The sequence below is a fragment of the Mustela nivalis genome (genome assembly GCF_964662115.1).
Source record: "Mustela nivalis genome assembly, chromosome: 16".
Lineage (NCBI taxonomy): Eukaryota > Metazoa > Chordata > Mammalia > Carnivora > Mustelidae > Mustela > Mustela nivalis.
The window spans coordinates 41,930,623-41,949,464 of record NC_139035.1 but is presented as its reverse complement, the minus strand read 5'-3'; the positions used below and the strand labels follow the sequence as shown (position 1 = coordinate 41,949,464).

The 18,842-nt window shown below is 57.8% G+C and overlaps 2 protein-coding genes across 7 annotated transcripts in view; one reads left to right on the top strand and one right to left on the bottom strand.

The window, feature by feature from the left end:
* The window catches only part of LOC309849433 (receptor-type tyrosine-protein phosphatase V-like), a 34,181-nt gene extending 18,284 nt beyond the window's left edge, over window positions 1–15,897 (bottom strand). Inside the window, exons 1-5 of one of the 3 annotated variants that reach the window (XM_082701991.1) lie at window positions 15,814–15,897; window positions 4,048–4,256; window positions 933–997; window positions 540–588; window positions 111–383 (exon numbers count right to left, since the gene is read on the bottom strand). In XM_082701991.1, coding sequence (XP_082558117.1) covers window positions 111–383; window positions 540–588; window positions 933–989 — 379 coding nt within the window. In that variant the 5' untranslated portion in view covers window positions 990–997; window positions 4,048–4,256; window positions 15,814–15,897. Of the gene's footprint in view, window positions 1–110; window positions 384–539; window positions 589–932; window positions 998–3,099; window positions 3,221–4,047; window positions 4,257–15,813 lie in introns of those variants that run through there. The other 2 variants (XM_082701990.1, XM_082701992.1) reach the window with 2 other exon arrangements.
* PTPN7 (protein tyrosine phosphatase non-receptor type 7) lies at window positions 6,785–18,535 on the top strand. Of its 4 annotated transcripts, none has more exons than XM_082702018.1 (10): window positions 6,785–7,191; window positions 8,300–8,467; window positions 8,963–9,146; window positions 9,452–9,536; window positions 10,951–11,027; window positions 12,216–12,353; window positions 12,736–12,846; window positions 13,567–13,724; window positions 15,874–15,987; window positions 16,844–18,535. In XM_082702018.1, exons 2-10 carry the CDS (start codon window positions 8,313–8,315, stop codon window positions 16,935–16,937), a joined length of 1,116 nt encoding a protein of 371 aa, XP_082558144.1. In that variant the 5' UTR covers window positions 6,785–7,191; window positions 8,300–8,312; the 3' UTR covers window positions 16,938–18,535. The 4 variants fall into 4 exon arrangements, with proteins under 4 accessions (XP_082558144.1, XP_082558147.1, XP_082558146.1 ...); XM_082702021.1 differs by lacking the exon at window positions 6,785–7,191 and adding an exon at window positions 7,670–7,792; XM_082702020.1 differs by lacking the exon at window positions 6,785–7,191 and adding an exon at window positions 7,752–7,881.
* The last annotated feature ends 307 nt before the right edge of the window (window positions 18,536–18,842 follow it).

Below are 18,842 nucleotides of genomic sequence, written 5' to 3'. Positions count from 1 at the left end.
TCCTCAGAGAAGTTGCCCTCCTTGGCCAATCCTCCAGGACAGCCACCTCCTGCTCGGACCCCGGGCGATGCCGGCCCACTCCCAGCCCCCCTAGCCTGTGGAGCACACACCAGTGCGGGTGGCGATGGTGATAGTGGTGTTCTGTCCACAGGCTTGCAGGGCGGTCACCTCCAGCAGGTAGCGACTTCCTGGCACCAGGTCCCAGAACTCAAAGCTGGATGCGTTGGTGTGGGCCTGGAGCGGCTGCCCTTCTGGAGAGCCCAGGGGACTCAGGCGGGTGAGGCGGAGGGCATGGCTCAGCTTGTCTGGCCCTGGGGCTACCCAGCTCAGAAAGAGGCTAGTAGGCCTGCCCTGGCTGCTGACGTTGACTTTCAGAGGTGGTCCTGGGGAAAGAGGGTGCACTCAGAGTCTCCCAAAGCCCCTTCTCCTCTAAAAAAGGACGGAAGGAAAAAGAAAAGGGGGGTGGGCAGAGTAGAGGCCAAGTCTAGCATGGAGAAACTGAACCTCCCAGACCTCCCTCCCCCATTGAAGACACCTACCTCCACTCTGTCCGTCCGGGCTCCTGGCCAGGGAATGACACTCATCTCCCTGTGGGAAGGAAGGGAGGAGGGGAGAGGAGACCCCAGAACCCTAAGCCTCTGTGAAAGCCACTGGGGGACAGCGCCAGGATCAGAGAGAAGGCTGTCCTCTTGTCCGGCCCTCCCCCAGACAGGGCCAAAAGGACATCACCCCTTTTGAGATGGCTCGGGAGGCAGCCCCGGGCAGGCAGAAGCAATTCGTTCTTGCTGTGCTCAGAGCCAGCAGCTAGGAAGGAGCAGCCTCGGCTCTGCCTAATGTAGACCAGCTGTGGGGCCCTGCAGAGAGGTGGGAGCCTGGACAGGCCCCGGAGGACAGGGCCCTACCCGCCCACCTGCCCCCAGCACCCACCATACCTTGGCCAAGAAACCCTGGAGCCAGAGCAAGGCAGCAAACAGGATTGAGGGCCTCATCCCGACGTCTGTAAAGGAAAGACAAGATGCAGCAGGGGAGGAGCCAGTCCCCCCAACCCTCCCCTTGCCCCGCTGGCGTGCCGGCGGGCCGACGGGTTGGCGGGTGGATGGGCAGGCGGGCAAGGTTGGGAAGGCCGAGTTCCAGGCAGATGGCAGGCAGCAGGAAGCCAAAGAGCGAGGGGCTGCCTCTCAGGCCAGACCCTAACCGCTCACTGCACCCAGTGCAGCAGCAGAAACTTGGCAAGTTTCTGTGCGGGGAAAAAGACCCCAGGGCCCAGGAGGTAGAAGGGGGCGGCACCTGTCAGGCCTCAGACAAGCCCACCACTCCCGCTGCCTCCCCCGCCTCCACCCCTCCTCCAGAACCTGACTTTCCAGGGAGGCCTCAGGAAAGACCAAGACAAGAGATGGCCTTGCCAGTGGACACACAGGGCAGAGGCAGCTGGCTCCCCACTCCCTGACCCCAGAGGAAGAGTGTGGGTCTGTTGACTCTATCAACACGTGGGAGATAGGCTGTTTGGGTTCTGTTGTGGGGGGAGGGGTGGATCCTGGTGACACCACATGGATGTGTGTCACTGTGGAGTGGAGGGACCTGCTGGGAGTCTGTGTCCCCTTCTGGGCATCCATGTGGCACCATGCCTTTGTGGACAGAGTCACAGGAGCACGTTCGAAAGACTGTGAGTCACAGGGATTATAGATCTAGAAGAGCCCACCTGGACCTTGGGACCAATCTGTTCCCATATTCTCACCGCCCAGATGAGGAAGCTCATTTCCAGAGAGGGTAGAGCCCAGCCCCAGAAGGCAAATCCTGGTCCTCACCCCCAAATTGGGGTCCCCTCAGCTTGAACTTCTCTGAGGAGCTACTTAAATCTCTAGGATATCTGCTTTCCTTCCCCCGCCCACCTAGATCAGTGGTGCCCACCTACTCCCCTGACGCCTCCCACCCCTCCCCCACCCAGGCCCCACCAGGCTGCAGGCAGGTGAAGGCCCAGGGGAGCTTCCCTGAGGCTTGGCCTAGAAGCAAGACGGCTTCACCTGGGCCTAAATCCAGCTCCTCACCTGGAACTGCTCACCCATGTGTCCCCACCCCAAGACAGCTGACGGTGGGGAGGGGGAGGGGAGAAAGAACAGAAGGGGAAGAAATGGCTCTGGGCCCCGGGAAAGAGGCCCAGGACTCAGACGCCAACTCAGGAAATGGGGAGGGGGAATAGGCAGAAAACAGGCAGGTATAGAAACCGAACACCAAGACCCCTTGGTGGGAGCCAGGCTCTCAGGGGCCAGCCCCAGCAGGAAGAACAGGCCTGCATGGAGACCCGCTCAGTCTCCCTCTGGCTCAGTTCAGAACCAGGGGCTGCCTGCCCTTCCCCCACTCCACCCAGCCCCAAACCTCAGAGCCACCCACCCGGCCTCTGGACAGGGGCCTGGAAACTGAGCACTGCAAAATCATCAGATTTTCCAGGCAGAGTGCGTGTGTGTGTGTGTGTGTGTGTGTGTGTGTGTGTGTGTCTATATCCATGCACGCATGTGCTCTTTCAAAGCGGAGCAGTGGGGAGGCGCAGAGAGCCACTGGGGAAGCTGATACAAAAGACAAGATCCTGGCCTGGCCAAGAGGTCCACCCCACCTCCCCTGGGTCACCTCACTCTGCTCTTTCTAGCAGAGTGTCCAGCAGCAGCAGCACAGGGGAGAAGAGGGGGGCGGGCGGAAGCATCCTAATTCAGAATCTAAGAAGAGCTATGGCAGGACGTGGTTGTAGGTAAGGGGGGGGGGCAGGTCTTAGACCCTGCCTGAGAGTCTCCCCCGAAAAGAGGGGCTTGTGGAGAACACCCAGGACTCCACAGCCGGTCTTGTGGACAGTCCTGGCGGAGGCACCCGGCCACCGAAGGCACACCTGTCAGGCCCCTGCCAGCCCTGTGGATGGAAGAGGGACTCCAGAGAGGGGTTAGAAAGGATCTGACAGATGAGATGCCGCCTCCCCAGCCCAAGCCTCTTCATTCAGCAAAAAAAGGGACCACAAGGGCTGAGTCTTCTGCCCGGTAACCCCTCCCACAGACAAACCCACATCCTCTCCCTAGAGAACCCCTGGGGTCCTCCTAAGGTCTCAAAGCACCTTACTGATTCCTTCTGGAGAGAACCACCCGGTAGGCAGAAGAGGGCAAGAGACAGGTCCAGGCATCTTGATTCCCAACTGTGAGCCAGCCCCGGCTCTCCCTGCAGCTGTCCCACACGCCTCCCTTCCGGCCCTCCCCCTCCTCTCCCACAGCCTAAAGCCCGGCCTTGGGCATCCCCCGCGCTAGGGGAAGATAATCACCAGGCAGGAGAGGAGTAGATGGATCCGGACAGCCAAGTCTCCTACTCTTCCTCCCACGTCCTGGGGAAGGTCACCAGGGAGGGGGGGAGGCCTAGATTCCTCTGGCCGGGCTGTGGGAAGGCAGCAAGGGGAGGGAGGCTACAGACCGGTGAGACGGGTGCATGGAGAGCCGGCAGCCTGGGCACGAGTGTGGAGGGACACACTCTGTGCATGTGTGTGTGCATGCGTGAGCCGCGAGGGTGCACATGCCTATCTGGATGAACGTCCTCATGTAGGCATCTGTGTGTACATGGGGGTGTCCAAGGACATCGTCGGGGTAAGAGGGACAGGAGGGTCCCTGGGAGGAAGGAAGGACCCTGTTGTACAACAGATGTCCATCTCACCAGCTCTGGCCTTGGGAGAGAGGGAGGGACTCTCTTCCGTCCTAGAGTCCTCCAACAAGGGACCTGAGTTCCAGCAAGCTGGCCAAGAATGGGACATTTTCCTGGATCTCCAGGCAGGCTGGCCTTGGCTCCCCCGGTGCTGAGCTGGCCTGACTCCCTGGTCCTTTGGCGGGGGTTGGGGTATGGGAAAGTCCCCTTCACCAACGGGTCCCCAAAAGGTGTCAGGGAAAGTGGGTCGGGCGGGGGATGAGCTCCCGGGATGGCTGGAGCAAAGGTAGGGCCCTGGGTCTCCCTCTTCCTTCCAGACTTCACACCAGCGGGCCCAGATCATGGCCACACGGCCTAACAGCGACAGTCTGCCCCACTCACCCAGGGTCTCTCCTCCAAGGCCTCCCCGCTTCTGTAGGATGAGGTCTCCTGGCTCCTAGCTCTCTGCATCTCCGTCTCCCCCACACAGCCAGGGCAAGCAGGAGCCTGCAGCACTGGGGTGGAGGCAGGCCTCAGCTGGCCCAGGATTTGGGGGCGATGTGGGGGAGGAGCTACGATCCTAGGGCTTCTCGAGAGAGGCATGAAGAGGGCTAGGGAGGGGAACAAGACAGGTGGAGTGGGTGGGGGCCCAGAGTCCTGGCGCCCCAGCAGCAGGTCCAGTACCCAAGATCCTTCCCCTCTGGAATTTTATAGGGTGGCAGCCTTTGACTCCGGAGCTGGTGGCCGCCTGGCCTGTTCCCCAGGTGCTGCCAGAGAGCAAGGAACCTCTGGGAAGGACACAGCTGCCCCTCCAAGGGGCTTCTGACACTGGGGACAGCAAGTTGTGGCTGGCAGCCCTGGGACTGGGGAATGGAGCGGGGGCGGCCCAAGCCGGGGGGGCAGGGGGCAGGGGGCATGGGCCCAGGCTGCTCTGTCCCTGCAGACTGGCTGGAGGAAGGGAGCAGTCCGGAGGAAGGGGGTCTGGGAGAGAGGAGACATGGATCCTCCCACCAGACATTCCTCCCCTGGACCCCTCCTTAGGCCTGCTGCACCCCCCCACCCCCAACAGCTCCTGAGCCCTTCAGAGGCCCAGCCCCGCTTGATGGATCAGAGAAGAGCCAGGATCCTCCCCATGGGGAGGGAGAAGCCTGATAGCCTGATGTGGACACTGAGCCTCTCGTCACACAGCTAATGTGGCACAGTTTCGAGTCATTGCACGTGACACAATCTGGCTTTCAACGATCGCTGTGCTTTCTTTGGGGTCAAGGGATGGCGGAGACCTAAACCCCAGTTCTGGAAGGCAAATCAGCTCCTGGAGAGATGAGCTTTGAGAGCTGTCTGGGGCTGTTCCACCCCAGGAACGAGGAAGGTTCTGGGGGCGGAGGAGTCTCTCTGAGGGAACACCAGGCCTTCCCCCGTTCCAGCAGCCTGGCTGGTCTGGGGAGGAGCTGCTGCAGGGCACCTTGTGAGCTCTAGCCGCACACTGCCATGAAGGTCCAGGCATCTCTAAGCAGAAGGGAGAGAGCGAGGACAGGGGGCAAGGAGTGACTATCCCCCCAACCCCAAACACACCCAAAGGGAACTGAGAGATCCTCAGGGTCTTGCCCAATGCCATCGCCCCCACCCCCACCCCCAACTCCCTCTCCCACCTCCCGGCCCCCAGCTTCCTTGCTCTTCCCCAGAGAGCTCAGCTTCCGGCTCCTCAAACTGCTGCTGGGCCCAGCCTTGGGAGGGTAGAGGGTGGGCTCACGGCTCACCACTCACCACGGGGCTCAGACCCTGGAAACTTGGTAGAAACCTGGAGGTATTGGTGGACCAGTGAGGGGGAAGGTTTTGCCTGCTTCCTCCTCCTCACCCCTGTGGTATCCTAGCTTCCTGTTCTTGATAACAATCAACAGCCTGGTCCTGCGGGGGTGGACCTCTTTGTGATCCCCGCCTGACCCCTTTTTTGATCCCCAGGGCCCCGTGGCCCATTTGTCGAGACAGACGGGTGGGTTTGGGGAGCAGCTGAGGAGAAGTCAGCTTCAGGTCACTTCCCACAGATTTACCAGGGATTCCCAGGCTCTCCTGCCCCTGCCCCTATCCTGTCCTGGCTACCAGGGCTGACTGCCACTCTGGCCCCTCCTTTCAGGGAAACCACCCACTCCCCAGAGTGAAGAAGGGTCCAGGACCAGCAGGCCCTGGAGGGGCTCAGAAAGGAGCCAGTGCCTGGTCCCCCACCCCCACCCCTTCTGGGAGCAACAGGCACTAGGAGGCCTCCTGAGCTCCAAAGGGTCATTCTGGTCTTTGTCCCCCCGCAACCCCCTATGGGCCAGCAGCAGAGGCCAGCCCCCTCCCCACCATCCTTCCTGTGTGTGCACCCCCTGTGTCTACTGTAAATCATTTCTTTTTTGCTGTCACCATTTGACAGCTGAATCAGAGAAGTGGGAGGAAGAGAGAGGATGGGGATGGCGCGTGTTGGGGCCGGAAGGGAAGGGTGTTTGGAATGCTACAAGGTAGAAGAAGCCGTGCAGCGAGCATGAACTGGCTGGGCTGTTGGCCAGCAAGGCGCCTGCCAAGGCGAGGCAGGGGTGGGGGGCAGTGGAGTCTTGGACGCGGGAGCCACTTCCCGGGCCCCAGTCATCCAGGCGCCCCAGAAGCGAAGAAGACACGGGAGTCCCCCTGGTGTGAGGGCCAGAGACTGTCCACTCTCTGTAAGTCTTCTAATAGATGTCAGGATTCTGGGAGGAAGCCTGGAGGGGCTGGGGCCAGAGACAAAGCCCCCCAGACTCTCCTACAAACTGTCTCCTCTCTACTTCCTGGCCAGCTGGTCTATCTCCAGCCACCGGTAGCTGACAGCTGGGGTGTGGCTCGAATCCTGGGGAATCGAGGACCTTCTGGTCCAGCCTGGGCCTTTCTTCCCCAGCGTGGTGCAAGGAGTCCTGCCTCCTTCCTCACCTCCCAGCCTACCTCAAGTCCACACCCTGCTCTGCTTAGAGAAGGTACAACATGTACCTGACCATGAACTCACAGGACTTGAAGGGGCAAGGGCTTCTGGGACAGGGGCTTTGAGGCAGAAGCAGAGTAGAAGTCAGTCTCTGGACAGGGCCAGCTTCAGCAGGAAAAACCTGGCGTTTCTGTGTGGGCCAGCGTGGAGCTAGGGGTCAGCTGAGCTCCGCCTAGGAAGCGGGCAGGGACTGGATGTGACAAAGGCCCAGAGGACAAGCAGTCCAGGGAGCAAGGGGGTTTGGCAACTAGGGGACCAGGGTGGTCAGGAATGGGCCGGCTCCTCCCTCTCCATCCCCACAGAGCAGGGCCTTAGGCCCGTGACAGAAGTGCCAGGCCACAGCCAGCCCACCCCCAGAGGGGCACAGGCAAGAGGCACCCGACCCCTGGTGGTGGCAGCGGGCGCAGGAGGGCAGCACGCAGCTGGGGTGTGCGTGGGTGGCAGCAAGGAGGGGCAGAGGGAGGAAGCTGGCTTCCTGAAGCCTCCTCAGCCCTCAAAGACCGACCAACAGACAGCCAGACAGCTGGCAAGAGGCAGCCTGGGGGGACACAGCTGCTTCAGTAAGTACCTGAATGGGGGGAGGAGGGGCCCTGTGGTCCGGGGTGGGGGGGTGAGTCCTGGGGGGGCAGGCGGGTGGGCATCTCCAAGGCCGGTGTGAGTAAGGTTGCATTGGGAGCTACAGTGCCCGGCTGGGGAATGGGCGCTGACCTAGCTGATATCCCCGAGGAGCACGGGGCAGGGGAGCCACAGGGGGGCTGCAGGGCGAGCAGAGGTCAACAACCCCCTGCCTGCTTTGGGAGAGCTTCTCTCTACCACATACATCTGAGCTGGGCCCACCCTGTCCCCTCACCTCTGTGCCTGTGGGCTTAGCGACTCTCACACCACCACCACCCCTCGGAAGCTGTGACCTGGCTCTGGAAGCTGGGGGCCGTCCCCCAAGAGGAGAGGGGCCCCACCACCTCCATGTCCCCCTCTTGTGCCCCAGCTGTCGCCTCACCATGCACTGCCGCTCAAGGGCTTGGTGAGGCCATTTCCTGTGACGGTTACAGAGGCGGGAGATGGGGGGATGGGCAGAGGAAGAAGGAAACCCCCCCCCCCACCATAGTCTACCTCCCTGGACAGAGACCCCAGAAGCCAGAATGAACTTGGGAACTGCCAGCAGTTAGGACAGGGTCTACAAGGGTCCCCAACTGGCTCCAGGGGTGCGGGAGGCCTCAACCCTCTCATTTCAGAAAAGGCCGGGACTAGAGGTGGTTTCTGGGAGCTTTCTCTCTCCGTTCTACACAGAACCCATCGCTTCTGTTTCCTCCCTTGCCTTCTCGGCTGTCGGGGCCCCAGCTCTGAGCCCTGTGCACTCTGGCCTCAGGCAGCCTCTTGTCCCCTCTCACTCTCCTTCTGGAGTCTTTCCGGCCCTTTCCTTTCCTCTCCCCTCACAATCTCTGTGCCTTGTCTGGTCCCTACCCCAACCCCAGACTGCCCACCGCCCTGGGTCCTCCTGTAGAGATCCCGGCCTTCCTGTAGTGATAATGACAGAACTGCTCAGGGAACAGAGGACACCCCAGTGAAAACAGGGGTGCCAAAAAGTAGGCGGCCGGCCTGGGCGTGGGAGCCTTCCCCTGGCCAGGTGGACAGGCCAGAGGTCAGCAGCTGAAGGGTCCTGTGTTTCAGGTGAACCTCATGGATGAGTGAGGCCCAGCACAACCTCCCCCCCAGCATGGTCCAGGACCGTGGTGGGTGCTCCCGAGCACAGCTGCCGACCTGGTCTTCGGAGGCAGCCATGACCCAGCCTCCACCCACCAAGGCACCGGTCAAGAAGCATGTGAGGCTTCAGGAGAGGTGAGATCTTGCCTGGGAAAAGGGTCTCTTCCCAGCCCTGGGACCCCGCTCGGTTCCCTCCATCAGCCCCTCCAGCTCTGACAGCTGGGTCCAGAGGGCCCTCAGCTGTTGACTCCAATCAGGAAAGGAAACCCGATGTGTTCATTTGCGTGTCGTTTGCATGTCATTTTCATGTCTGGGATATAACATTTCATGTCAACCCTGCGCCTGCTCCCCAAACCCTAAGTTGGGCCGAGGATCTACCTATGTAGATCTGGATATAGGTCTGAGCTATAGGTAAAGAGCTGATCTGGTTATAGGTCTGAGCTTTAGGGGCCTGCAAGGGACCGGCAGGGGTGGGCAGCTGGAGGTTCAAGGCTGCCTTGATCTGAAAGACAAATAAAAGGCATGGGGGGGGGTGCTGAACCCTTGAATCTCCTGGGGCTCTGGGTAAGAATGGCTAAAGCAGCCCCTGTTCCCGGGCGCTCACAAGGCGCTGGTCGCCTACGTCTGCAGGCGGGGCTCCAATGTTGCTCTGATGCTGGATGTGCGGTCCCTGGGGGCTGTGGAACCCATCTGCTCGGTGAACACACCCCGGGAGGTCACCCTACACTTTCTGCGCACAGCTGGACACCCCCTCACCCGCTGGGCCCTGCAGCACCAGCCACCCAGCCCCAAGCAGCTGGAAGAGGAATTCTTGGTAAGAACTTAGGGTCCCCTCCGAGTCACTCTGCCCTTCTGAATCAGAGACAGCCAGCCCACACCGTACTATCTTGGGCACTACAGGTATGTCTCCTCTTCGGGCCCTCCGGAACGACAAGAACCCCAGTGCCGAGGGAGAAAAACCACCCCCTGCTCCCCCTTTCTGCCCTCCACCCCACACAGACCTAAAGCCAGGAGGGGCCAGCCAGGACCAGCTCCACTAGATCAGGGTGGGGAACGTGGGGGAGAGGAAGGAGGCTGGGAAGAGGTATGGGCTATTCACTCTTTTCCTCCCTCTGCCAGAAGATCCCCTCAAACTTTGTCAACCCTGAAGAACTGGATATTCCTGGCCACGCCTCCAAGGACCGATATAAGACCATCTTGCCAAGTAAGAACTGTGACAGCCATTAAGGGAGGTAGTGCTGTCCCTGGGGCTGCAAGGTTCAGAAGGAAAGACACACGGGCTCAGCTGGGGAAGAGCTCCCTCACAGGGGCACCTGCTTTCAGCAGGGAAATCCCAGTACCTGCCCTGGCTGGGGGAAGAAGGAGCGAGAACCCTAACCACAGTTAGAACACGGCCACTCATAGTAGATGCTTACTGAGGGCCTGGCAGCGCTGAAAGCCCCTGACAGTAGCTCATTTCTCAAAATGACCCCATGAAGTTGATGCCCCCCTTTTACAAACAAGGCAACAGAGTCTCAGAAAGGTTGCATAACTTGCCCAAGATCAGGACTTCTTTCTGCTTTTCCTCCACTGTGGGAAACACCCCGCAGAGGCAGTAGGAAAGGCACAATCAGGAGGGCTCCCAGAGAGAGGGCTTTGAGCCGCTCAGATGCAGGAAAGCGAGCGGGGACAGGTTTGGAGATGGGAGTCCAGGAGCTGTAAGGGGTTGTCCCCGCAAGCTCAAAGGACCCAGGGATCAGCACCTCCCACTTTTCAGAGGCAAGCGTGAGACCCTCACAGGCTCTCTCCCTCCCCCACTCAGGGCAGCCTTGTCTGGCCAACCCATCTCCAGCAGCTCCCAGTCTCGGAGCCCTTAGCTCACCACCAGCTCCTGTGGTTCCAGCCCTCTGCCCGCAGGGGTGGGCCAGCATCCACCGGAGTGAGGGGGAGGGAGCAGCCCTTGTGCTTGGCCCAAGTCTAACCAGCCTGCGGCTGTGAGAGAGGGGAGAGGTCCCTCTGCCTGAAATCCCCCTTTGTCCAGATCCAAGCCAGCACCAGCACCGGGAGAGCTAGTCTCCTTTGCTCACAAGCTAGGTTCTCTGTCCCTGCTTGAATTGGATTTGGAGAAAGCCTTCCCTCTTCGAGGGAGAGGCTGACACACCCAGTAGCGGAATGAAGCGGAAGTTCTGTCCTGCTTCCCCACTTTGGGATTTTAGGCCAAGTCACTCATCCAAATCTGGTTATTCACCAGCAGAAAAAAACTCTTTCTCCGGGGCATCTCGTTTTCTGTTCCTGTTGGTACCCTCTGCTCCACACCCCTACCGATCTCAGGGCTAGAATAACTCACTCACTACCCATTAGGCCCTGCTGCTCCATTCCCTTTTCTTAATAGTCGGTCCTACACGGCACCACCCAGTTAACCTTCCCCAGTTATTCCTTTGATCGTGTCACTCCACTGCTCCGAAACCTTCTGTGGCTCCCTATTGTCTGCATATAAAATAATTTAGTGGGTCTCTGGCCACCTGCTATGCGGGAGATACTGTGATAAGCACAGGAACTCACCTCTTCCTGACCCTGCTGGCATGTGCATTCGTTGGTCCCCTTTTGACCCCTGACCTCTGCTGATTTTTACTTCCTAGATCCCCAGAGCCGGGTCTGTCTAGGCCGGGCACAGAGCCAAGAAGACGGAGACTACATCAACGCCAACTACATCCGAGTGAGTGGCCTGGCTGTGGCTGCCCTGCAGGGAGTGGGGGTGTGAGGGCTGGCGGAGGGGGAGGGAAGAGGGGGGAGCAGAGAACATCTTCCAACTGTGGGTTCCTGCTTCAAATCACGGACGCCAAGCAGGGGCAGACCCTGAAGAGGCCCCAAGCCACCAACCAAGAAGACAGAGGAGATGTTAAGCTGAGAAGAAACCACCCAGTCTCCACGCACGCGATCACTTCATCCCTGCCCACCCTCCACGCAGGGAGGAAGTTGCATTGCTGAACCTACTCCCGCCTATCCCCAGGGCTCGACCCTCTCAGCTCTGCTTGGGAGGTGCTTGCACAAACAGGAGCTCTGAGCTGTCTCTCTTTTCTCTCTCTCTCTCTAGCTTCAACTACTCTCCAAAGCAGCCCCTCCTTTGTGGGGATGATTTAACATCAAACTATAGGAGCCAGGGAGGCAAGGTGGCCTCTCTACCCCAGCACCCCCAACTCTAGAGCCCTAAGTAGCTGTAAAAGCAGCACCCCCTAGTGGCTCAAAGTGGGTAAGACAGCGCTCCGAGGTGCCAAGAGATGGAAAGCTGTCAGCCAGGGCCCCCTGAGGAAAGAAGACCTCCCATTTGTCCCGAAAACTTGGTGAAGGGAGGTCTGTTTGGATTTCGTCATCTTGAGAAGCTGAGATTCTGGAAGGGAGAGGAAGGGCCCAGCAAGAGTGTGCTACATCTGGCTACTAAATATATAAAAGTAATACATAGAAGTGAAACATTCACTCCAGCAATGTTGAACACAGTTTTCTTATTTTGTGCTAGTAGAAAGCAGCAGGGGAGGAAAGGGGCACTCATTGACAAAGGATCTGGTATGTGCTAGCCTCGTCATATGCTTTGTGGAATGTAATCTGTACTCTATGCCTGCAAGTTAGATATTATGCCCAATTGATAGATGAGAAAGTTGAGGCTTAAGGAGGCTAGGTAACCTGCTTATGGTGGCATAGCCAGGGAGCACAGAACAAGGATTTGAACCCACATGTTCCTCCCTCTGGAACCTGTGTCCTCTCCACCACGTGGCTTCCAGTGCACACATGTGTGCGTCTGTGTGTGCACGTCCAATGGCTTAGGCCTGATCCCAGGACCTGCAGAGTCCCCAGAGAGCTAACACGCTCACTGCTTCCCACTCTTCCTTTTGTTCCTCAACCTCCCCAGGGCTATGATGGGCAGGAGAAGGTCTACATCGCGACCCAGGGCCCCATGCCCAACACCGTGTCAGACTTCTGGGAGATGGTGTGGCAGGAAGAAGTGTCACTCATCGTCATGCTCACTCAGCTCCGAGAGGGCAAGGAGGTAGGAGCCATGGTCCTTAGTGAACCCAGAAAGGGCTACATCTTACTCCACCACACATGCCCCTACTCAGGGCACCTCAGGACTAGGGGCTCCCCGGGAACTGACAATAGCTATTGTTGGGCCCAGCTTGCACGTCTTAGAAAAGTTTCCGAGCTATATGCCATGGGGGCTTTCCACAGCCATAATGGGGGATGGGATGAGCACGTCCTCTGCACAGTGCCAAGCTCAGGAGAGCCTGTCCCAGGTCCTGACCCGGGCAGTAGCAGCCCCTCCAACAGGGGTGGGAGATGGGGAGGGGCCCCACTCCCCTTTCTGCTGTCCTGGCCCCTTCATGGGCTGACAGACACTTCCCCCTTCTGACTCCCAGCTCCCTCCCTCCTAGAAATGTGTCCACTACTGGCCCACAGAAGAGGAAACCTATGGTCCCTTCCGGCTCCGCATCCAAGACACGAAAGAGTGTCCGGAGTACACCGTGCGACAGCTCACCATCCAGGTACGGGAAGGTCAGGCCATCTCTGGTTTTTCTGAAACTCAGGCCCTGCCTTCCCTGGGGTCCCAGGGTTGGCTCATCTAAACCTTCTTGAACACGAATCTAAAAGAAGAGCTTGAGGCACAGAAGAAAGAGAAACACGGGTACCACTCTGGTCTAATAAGGCAGAGCCAACAAACCCAGCAGGAGCCGCTGGGAAGGCCGAGTCACCTGCACTGAATGGGTTGGGAAAGGAGAGGTGGGGTCCCGGAGCCATGCTGAAGGAGCCCCAGGAAGTCCAGAGAGACGGATGATGACACATGCGAAGTGCTTTAAATGCCTTCTATTATCGTATAGCATTTTGTACTTTTCAAAGCATTTCTCTATCAACTCCTTATCCTCCAAGCACCCAGAGAAGTCAGTCAACAAGCTATCACTGTCTTTTTCTAAGTGAAGAGAATGAGGTTAAGGGATTCTGCTCAAAGTCATGTGCTAGTTAGAGGCAGAGGCAGAGGCAGCACTTGAACTTGGGTCTTTCCCCCCATCCCTGGACAGCGTTTCTTCCAGCCTTTCAGGGGAGGGAATTGTGAAGTCCGATGCGCAGGAGAAGGGAGGGCTGACCTTGCCTGCTCATGGTCCCTGTCTGTGCCATGGAGTCATTCTAGCCCTTGACCTCTGGGCACCAGAAAAGGCTGGCAGGGGCCCCTCCACGACCCTGGTTCTCATGCCCTGTTGCTCTGCCAGCACCAGGAGGAGTGTCGGGGAGTGAAGCACGTCCTCTTCTCTGCCTGGCCTGACCACCAGACCCCAGAGTCGGCTGGCCCCCTGCTGCGCCTGGTGGCTGAGGTGGAAGAGAGCCCAGAGACAGCTGCCAACACTGGGCCCATCGTGGTACACTGCAGGTATGCGCCCTCTCCCTCCATGGCGAGCCTGGACACAGGCCCCCCTTCCCCTGTTTTTGGGTCTCTCCTTAGAATGCATTCAGGAAGGACGGCATCAGGCAGGCTCAGTTCTTCCCAGGATGGGACTCTCTAGATCATTCAGCAAAGTGCCCTGTGTTTATTCTCTCCTTCACGAAAAACCTGGCATGTGGGCATGACATTCGGGCACAAGCCAGAGAGGGGACAGAGTATCAGAAAGCTCTGCAGTCTGTTCAGGGCAGGGTTGGGGCAGGGAGAGGTCAATATGGTCCCTGCTGCTGAGAAACTCACTTATTCAGCCAATGCTTATTGAAAACCTGTTATCATCAGGCACAGTGTTAGATGCGAAGGAGACAGCTCGGCTTCTGCCCTGACAGGCTTACAGTCTGGAGATAAAGTAAAGCTGCCCAGCAAGTGTGGCGAGGGCTCTGATGGCAGTGTCCGGGAGCACAGGACCAAGTCCCCCATCCCAGACTTGGGCTAGAGAAGGTTTTCCAGGAAAAAGGACATTTAAACTAAGTGAAAACCTGCACGGTGAATTAGCCAGGTGAAGAGTGGAAAGGAGAAGCGTTCCAGATGGAACAGGATGTACAAAGGCTCCTCGATGACATTTTTATTTCTTTATTTATTTTGTCTTTTTTTTTTTAAAGATTTTATTTATTTATTTGACAGACAGAGATCACAAGTAGGCAGAGAAGCAGGCAAGGTGGGGCGGGGAAGCAGGCGATGCGGGGCTCGATCCCAGGACCCTGAGATCATGACCTAAGCTGAAAGCAGAGGCTTTAACCCACTGAGCCACCCATGCTTTAACCCACTGAGCCACCCAGGCACCCTGACATTTTTATTTTTTTAAAGATCTTGTTTATTTATCTGACAGAGAGAGAGAGTGAGTACAGGCCGGGGGAGCAGTAGGCAGAGGGAGAGGGAGAAGCAGGCTCTTCACTGAGCGGAGCCCAGCGCAGGCTCTATCCCAGGACTCTGGGATCGTGACCTGAGCTAAAGACAGACGCTTAACTGACTGAGTCACCCAGTGCCCTAGATGACATTTCTAAATGGACACATTGCTGAGAGTGGAGTTAGAGGATGGGGGCCTGGAGGTCACGTGAGGGAAGGGAGGAGAGGGGTAAAAGATAAGTCTGAAAGGCCAGGGACCTCAGAGGACTGGCTAAGAAACTTGGATTTAGCCAAAGGGATACTTTGACTACGGAATAAGAATCTGATTGGGATGGAGTCACGGGTAACACAGGGGACAAGCTTATAATAATGAAACCATTCGGGAGTGCATGCTCTAAATAGAACATAGTCGCAGAAGTACAGTCAGAGGTGGGATGCCTGGTGGCTCAGTAAGTGTCTGCCTTCAGCTCAGGTTATGATCCCGGGGTCCTGGGATCGAGCCCCACATTGGGCTCCTTGCTCAGTGGGAAGGCTGCTTCTCCCTCTGCATCTCTCTCTCTCCGTCCACCCCTTCTCTGACAAATAAATAATTAAATCTTTAAAAAAAAAAAAAGTACAGACCGAGATGACAGACCGAGGGGACTCATGAGCCCCCACCCCGCAGGTGACACCTGGACCTTAAGCGCTGGGAAGTCCTGAGGGGCTTCTATCAGGGCTCCAGACGAGAAGCCTTCCCCAAAAAGGGGGGCCAGGCAGGTTTGGAAATAAAGAGCAAGACAGAGCAGAGTGGAGGGCCAGCTGTGGGAAGGATGCAGGGCTGGGAAAGGGGGCTGAGTGTTAGCCGCTGGGGGGATGAGGTCATGGTAGAAGGCGGACCCAGGAGCTCAGCAGGCCTGACAGCTGGAAACCGCTGCTGCCTGCAGCTGCGCAGAAGACGGCTCCTTGGAATGTCCACGGGGACTGGAGGGGGACCCGGGATAGGTTTATGGAGGGGCCAGGAAAAAATGTCAACTCCTCTAATGCCTGCTCTCACCTGCGAAGATCCTGCCGCCTTCATCCTTCCTCAGGTCCACACCCCCCCAAAACAGAGGCCCTAAGTGCCTGTGTCTTTTCTCTGCAGTTTAAGGCCCAGCCCCCATGTTCCCTGGTCCCCTGTCTCCCATGTTCCCCCACTCACCTGGCCCCCATGTTCCCTGGTCTCCTGTGACCTCCCTGTCGCCTCCCTGGCTGTGTCCAGTGCAGGGATTGGCCGGACTGGCTGCTTCATCGCCACCCGAATTGGCTGTCAGCAACTGAAGGCCCGCGGGGAAGTGGACATTCTGGGCATCGTGTGCCAGCTGCGGCTGGACAGGTGGGTCTGTGGATGAGGACGGGACCGACAACGTTAAGGTGTAGCCTCCCTGCTTCCTGGGCCCCAGAGCACTCAGAGGCACGTCCCCCTCAAGCACCTCCCTTGAGAAAAGAAGGGGCCCTTGGCTTAAAGAATCGTTTCTTTTGCCACTAACGCCCAAGGAATAACCTCTGTCTAGAATGCCAGTCTGCAGATAGCCGAGCCTTGTCTCTGTTTTGGTGTTGTATTTCCAGATTCCCTACTCAGGGAAAGGTGGGGGAAGAGGGGACATGAACGCAGACACAGAGAACGCACAGAAGCCCCCAGATCTGGGGACGGGGAACTGAGGTGCAGACTCTGCCTTGTACCTCACTGAGCTGTCATGATATTTCTCTGGGCCTCTGGGCCTTTATCTAGAGAGAAATAATGGCTCCTTTCCTCAGAGAGCTGTTGTAAGGAATGCGTTAACTCACTGTGAATGTGTTTTTCGAATATGAGAACCTATTACACACAAATAGGGAATTACCATGTTTACTTCACAGATGGGGAGGAGGAAACTTGGAGGCTCAGGAATATTCCTGGCCCAGCCCGAGGAATCAGGGACCTGGTTCTGCCCCAGGAGGCTGACGGGTCAGAGAGTTCCAGTGTGGGGTGTCTCCTCCTTGGCACAGCCGGCTGAGGGGCTCAGCCCCAGGTGTAGGGCCAAGGGACTGTCCTTGTGGGGAAGGTGTGAGGGGCAGCAAGCAGGAGTAGGAAGCCCAGAGGAGGACTATATGGAGTAGTTGACGGGTTCTTTGAGAGAACCTCCCTGGTGAATTATGAAGATGTCGGGCCTGACCCTCCTCCTCCACTCATGACCTCTATGCTTCCCTCACAGGGGTGGAATGATCCAGACCACGGAGCAGTACCAGTTCCTACATCACACGCTGGCCCTGTATGCGGCACAGCTCCCTGATGAGCCTTGCCCCTGAGCCCTGGCGCCCTCCACCAGCCCCGGAGCCAAAGTCCCCCAGGCCTGGGTAGGGGGGTCGGGCAGAGTGGGCCTCTGGATCTGAGGCACCCCTTGGATGGGCCCGGGGAAGGGGTGTCTCCTCGGGGGGCACACACAGTCACTGGGAGCTGCATCAGCAAGGACTGGGACTGGACTCCAGGTCTTTAAGATGGGCTGCTCTTCTGCTTCCTCAACTAGCCCCAGACGGACCCTTGGGGGGACCTCCCATGTCTCTCTGACTTGCGAGCCAGGAGCCGGCATTGACCACAGAGCTGAGGAAGGAGCCCAGGAGTCCTGGTCTTGTCTAAAGTGCTCTGTGAGCTTCATCTCTCGGTCTAGGACACAGACATTAGGTGTTTTGCTCGCATAGTTAAAAGCAATCACAGAAGTTCCTAGAAGCCGCTCCACCCAGATCCCCTTCCTGGGGCTGGCAAGACAGTGATCCCCAGCTCTTCCACCTGGGGCCTGCCCAAGAATAGGCCAGATGCCAGAGCTGGGAAAAGTCTGGTCCTGACCATGGCCAAGATCTCGACATCCCACCAGTGACTCTGCTTCTTCACCCTGGATCCGTGAGGTGAGCCAGACACCACGCCCAAGAGAACAAGACCCAGATGACTCCTGTGCCCACACTTGAGTTCTGGGTTCAGGCTACACAGGTGACCAAGCCAGGCAGTTGAAACCTCTTGAAGAGGGAAAGTGTGGGAACCCCTCAGAGGTCCAGAGGGCTACCCCTGCCAGCCACTCACTCCAGCTACTCCCTAGGGAGGCCCAGCATCCTCTGTCTTTCTTCCATGGCCTCGGAAGATCCCTGGTAGCAGGAGGTACAAAAGAAGAAGGAGTGACGGAGAAACAAAGAGCTTGGCCTGACTAGAAAACCAGCCCCTTGCATTTGCAGAATGCACCTGGAGAGCCTGGCTGAGTCCACGAATGATGAGGGTGAACACATTCCATGCAGACCTGGGGGCTCAGACGAAATTGGGGTCCCCATGGTCTATTCTAGAGAACGAGCTACCTTCAGCATCTCTGTAGCAACACAAGTTCCAGGGCACCCCACATCTGTCTGAAGGCTCACCTCCACACTGCTGGGAAGATCTCCAAATCCTTCATCCTTGGATCCAAGATAGGCTGCCTATGGGAATGAAGGAAGGCAGCAGCTCTCCGGGAACCCAGCCCCTGGGTCTGCTTCGGCTGATGCCAGTTCTCTGAGGAACCCCCTGAGGGACTGGGTCCTGGAGAACAGCTGAGCCTCCTCATTCATGACATCTCTTCGGAAGAACCTGCAATGTTGAAACTGAGGTTAATTTTCCTAATGCTTTTGCTTGGTCTCACAATGGAATTCCTCCTTCCTTACAGCCCCGGGAGTGGGCTTTCCTGCACCCACAACTTGTCTAACCCCTGTGCGAGGCACGCACAGCCTGGGCTCGTGAAGCTGGGCAAGGAGTTCACACCCATGTACGGGCATGGGCCCAGAGGCTCCCCTCCCTGGCACTGTCGCCCTGACCCCGTTCTAGAACTTAGAGAAGTACAAGCTCTGGAAAAGGAACCAAGTGGGAGAATAAAGGCTTTGTGGATGACTGATTCATTTCTTCTTTCCATCTTTTTCTCGGGCCCCTGGAGCCTCTTTAGAGCAATAGAGTAAGAATCCATACATCAGGAAGAGACTGCAGATCCTTGTACCAGGACATGCACATTTCTAGAACTTCCTGAGACACACCAAAGTGCTACTGGGGTCACTTTAGGAAATGGGGCACAGGTGTACCCTTAGGAGCTAGATAGGGAACTATAAGGGGCAAAAGCTAGAAAGATGATACTTTGTGATCCATCCTCTTTGGCCACTGTCTGGTCATTGAGGGTCATCTTGGGTACTTTTGACAGATCCTGTTTA

Excerpts from the sequence above, each read along its gene's own strand:
- PTPN7 (XM_082702018.1), top strand. The coding sequence starts at position 8,313 with ATGAGTGAGGCCCAGCACAACCTCCCCCCCAGCATGGTCCAGGACCGT. Across the intron at positions 9,147-9,451 it reads AGCTGGAAGAGGAATTCTTG|AAGATCCCCTCAAACTTTGT; the intron begins GTAAGAACTTAG and ends TCCCTCTGCCAG. Across the intron at positions 11,028-12,215 it reads TCAACGCCAACTACATCCGA|GGCTATGATGGGCAGGAGAA; the intron begins GTGAGTGGCCTG and ends CAACCTCCCCAG.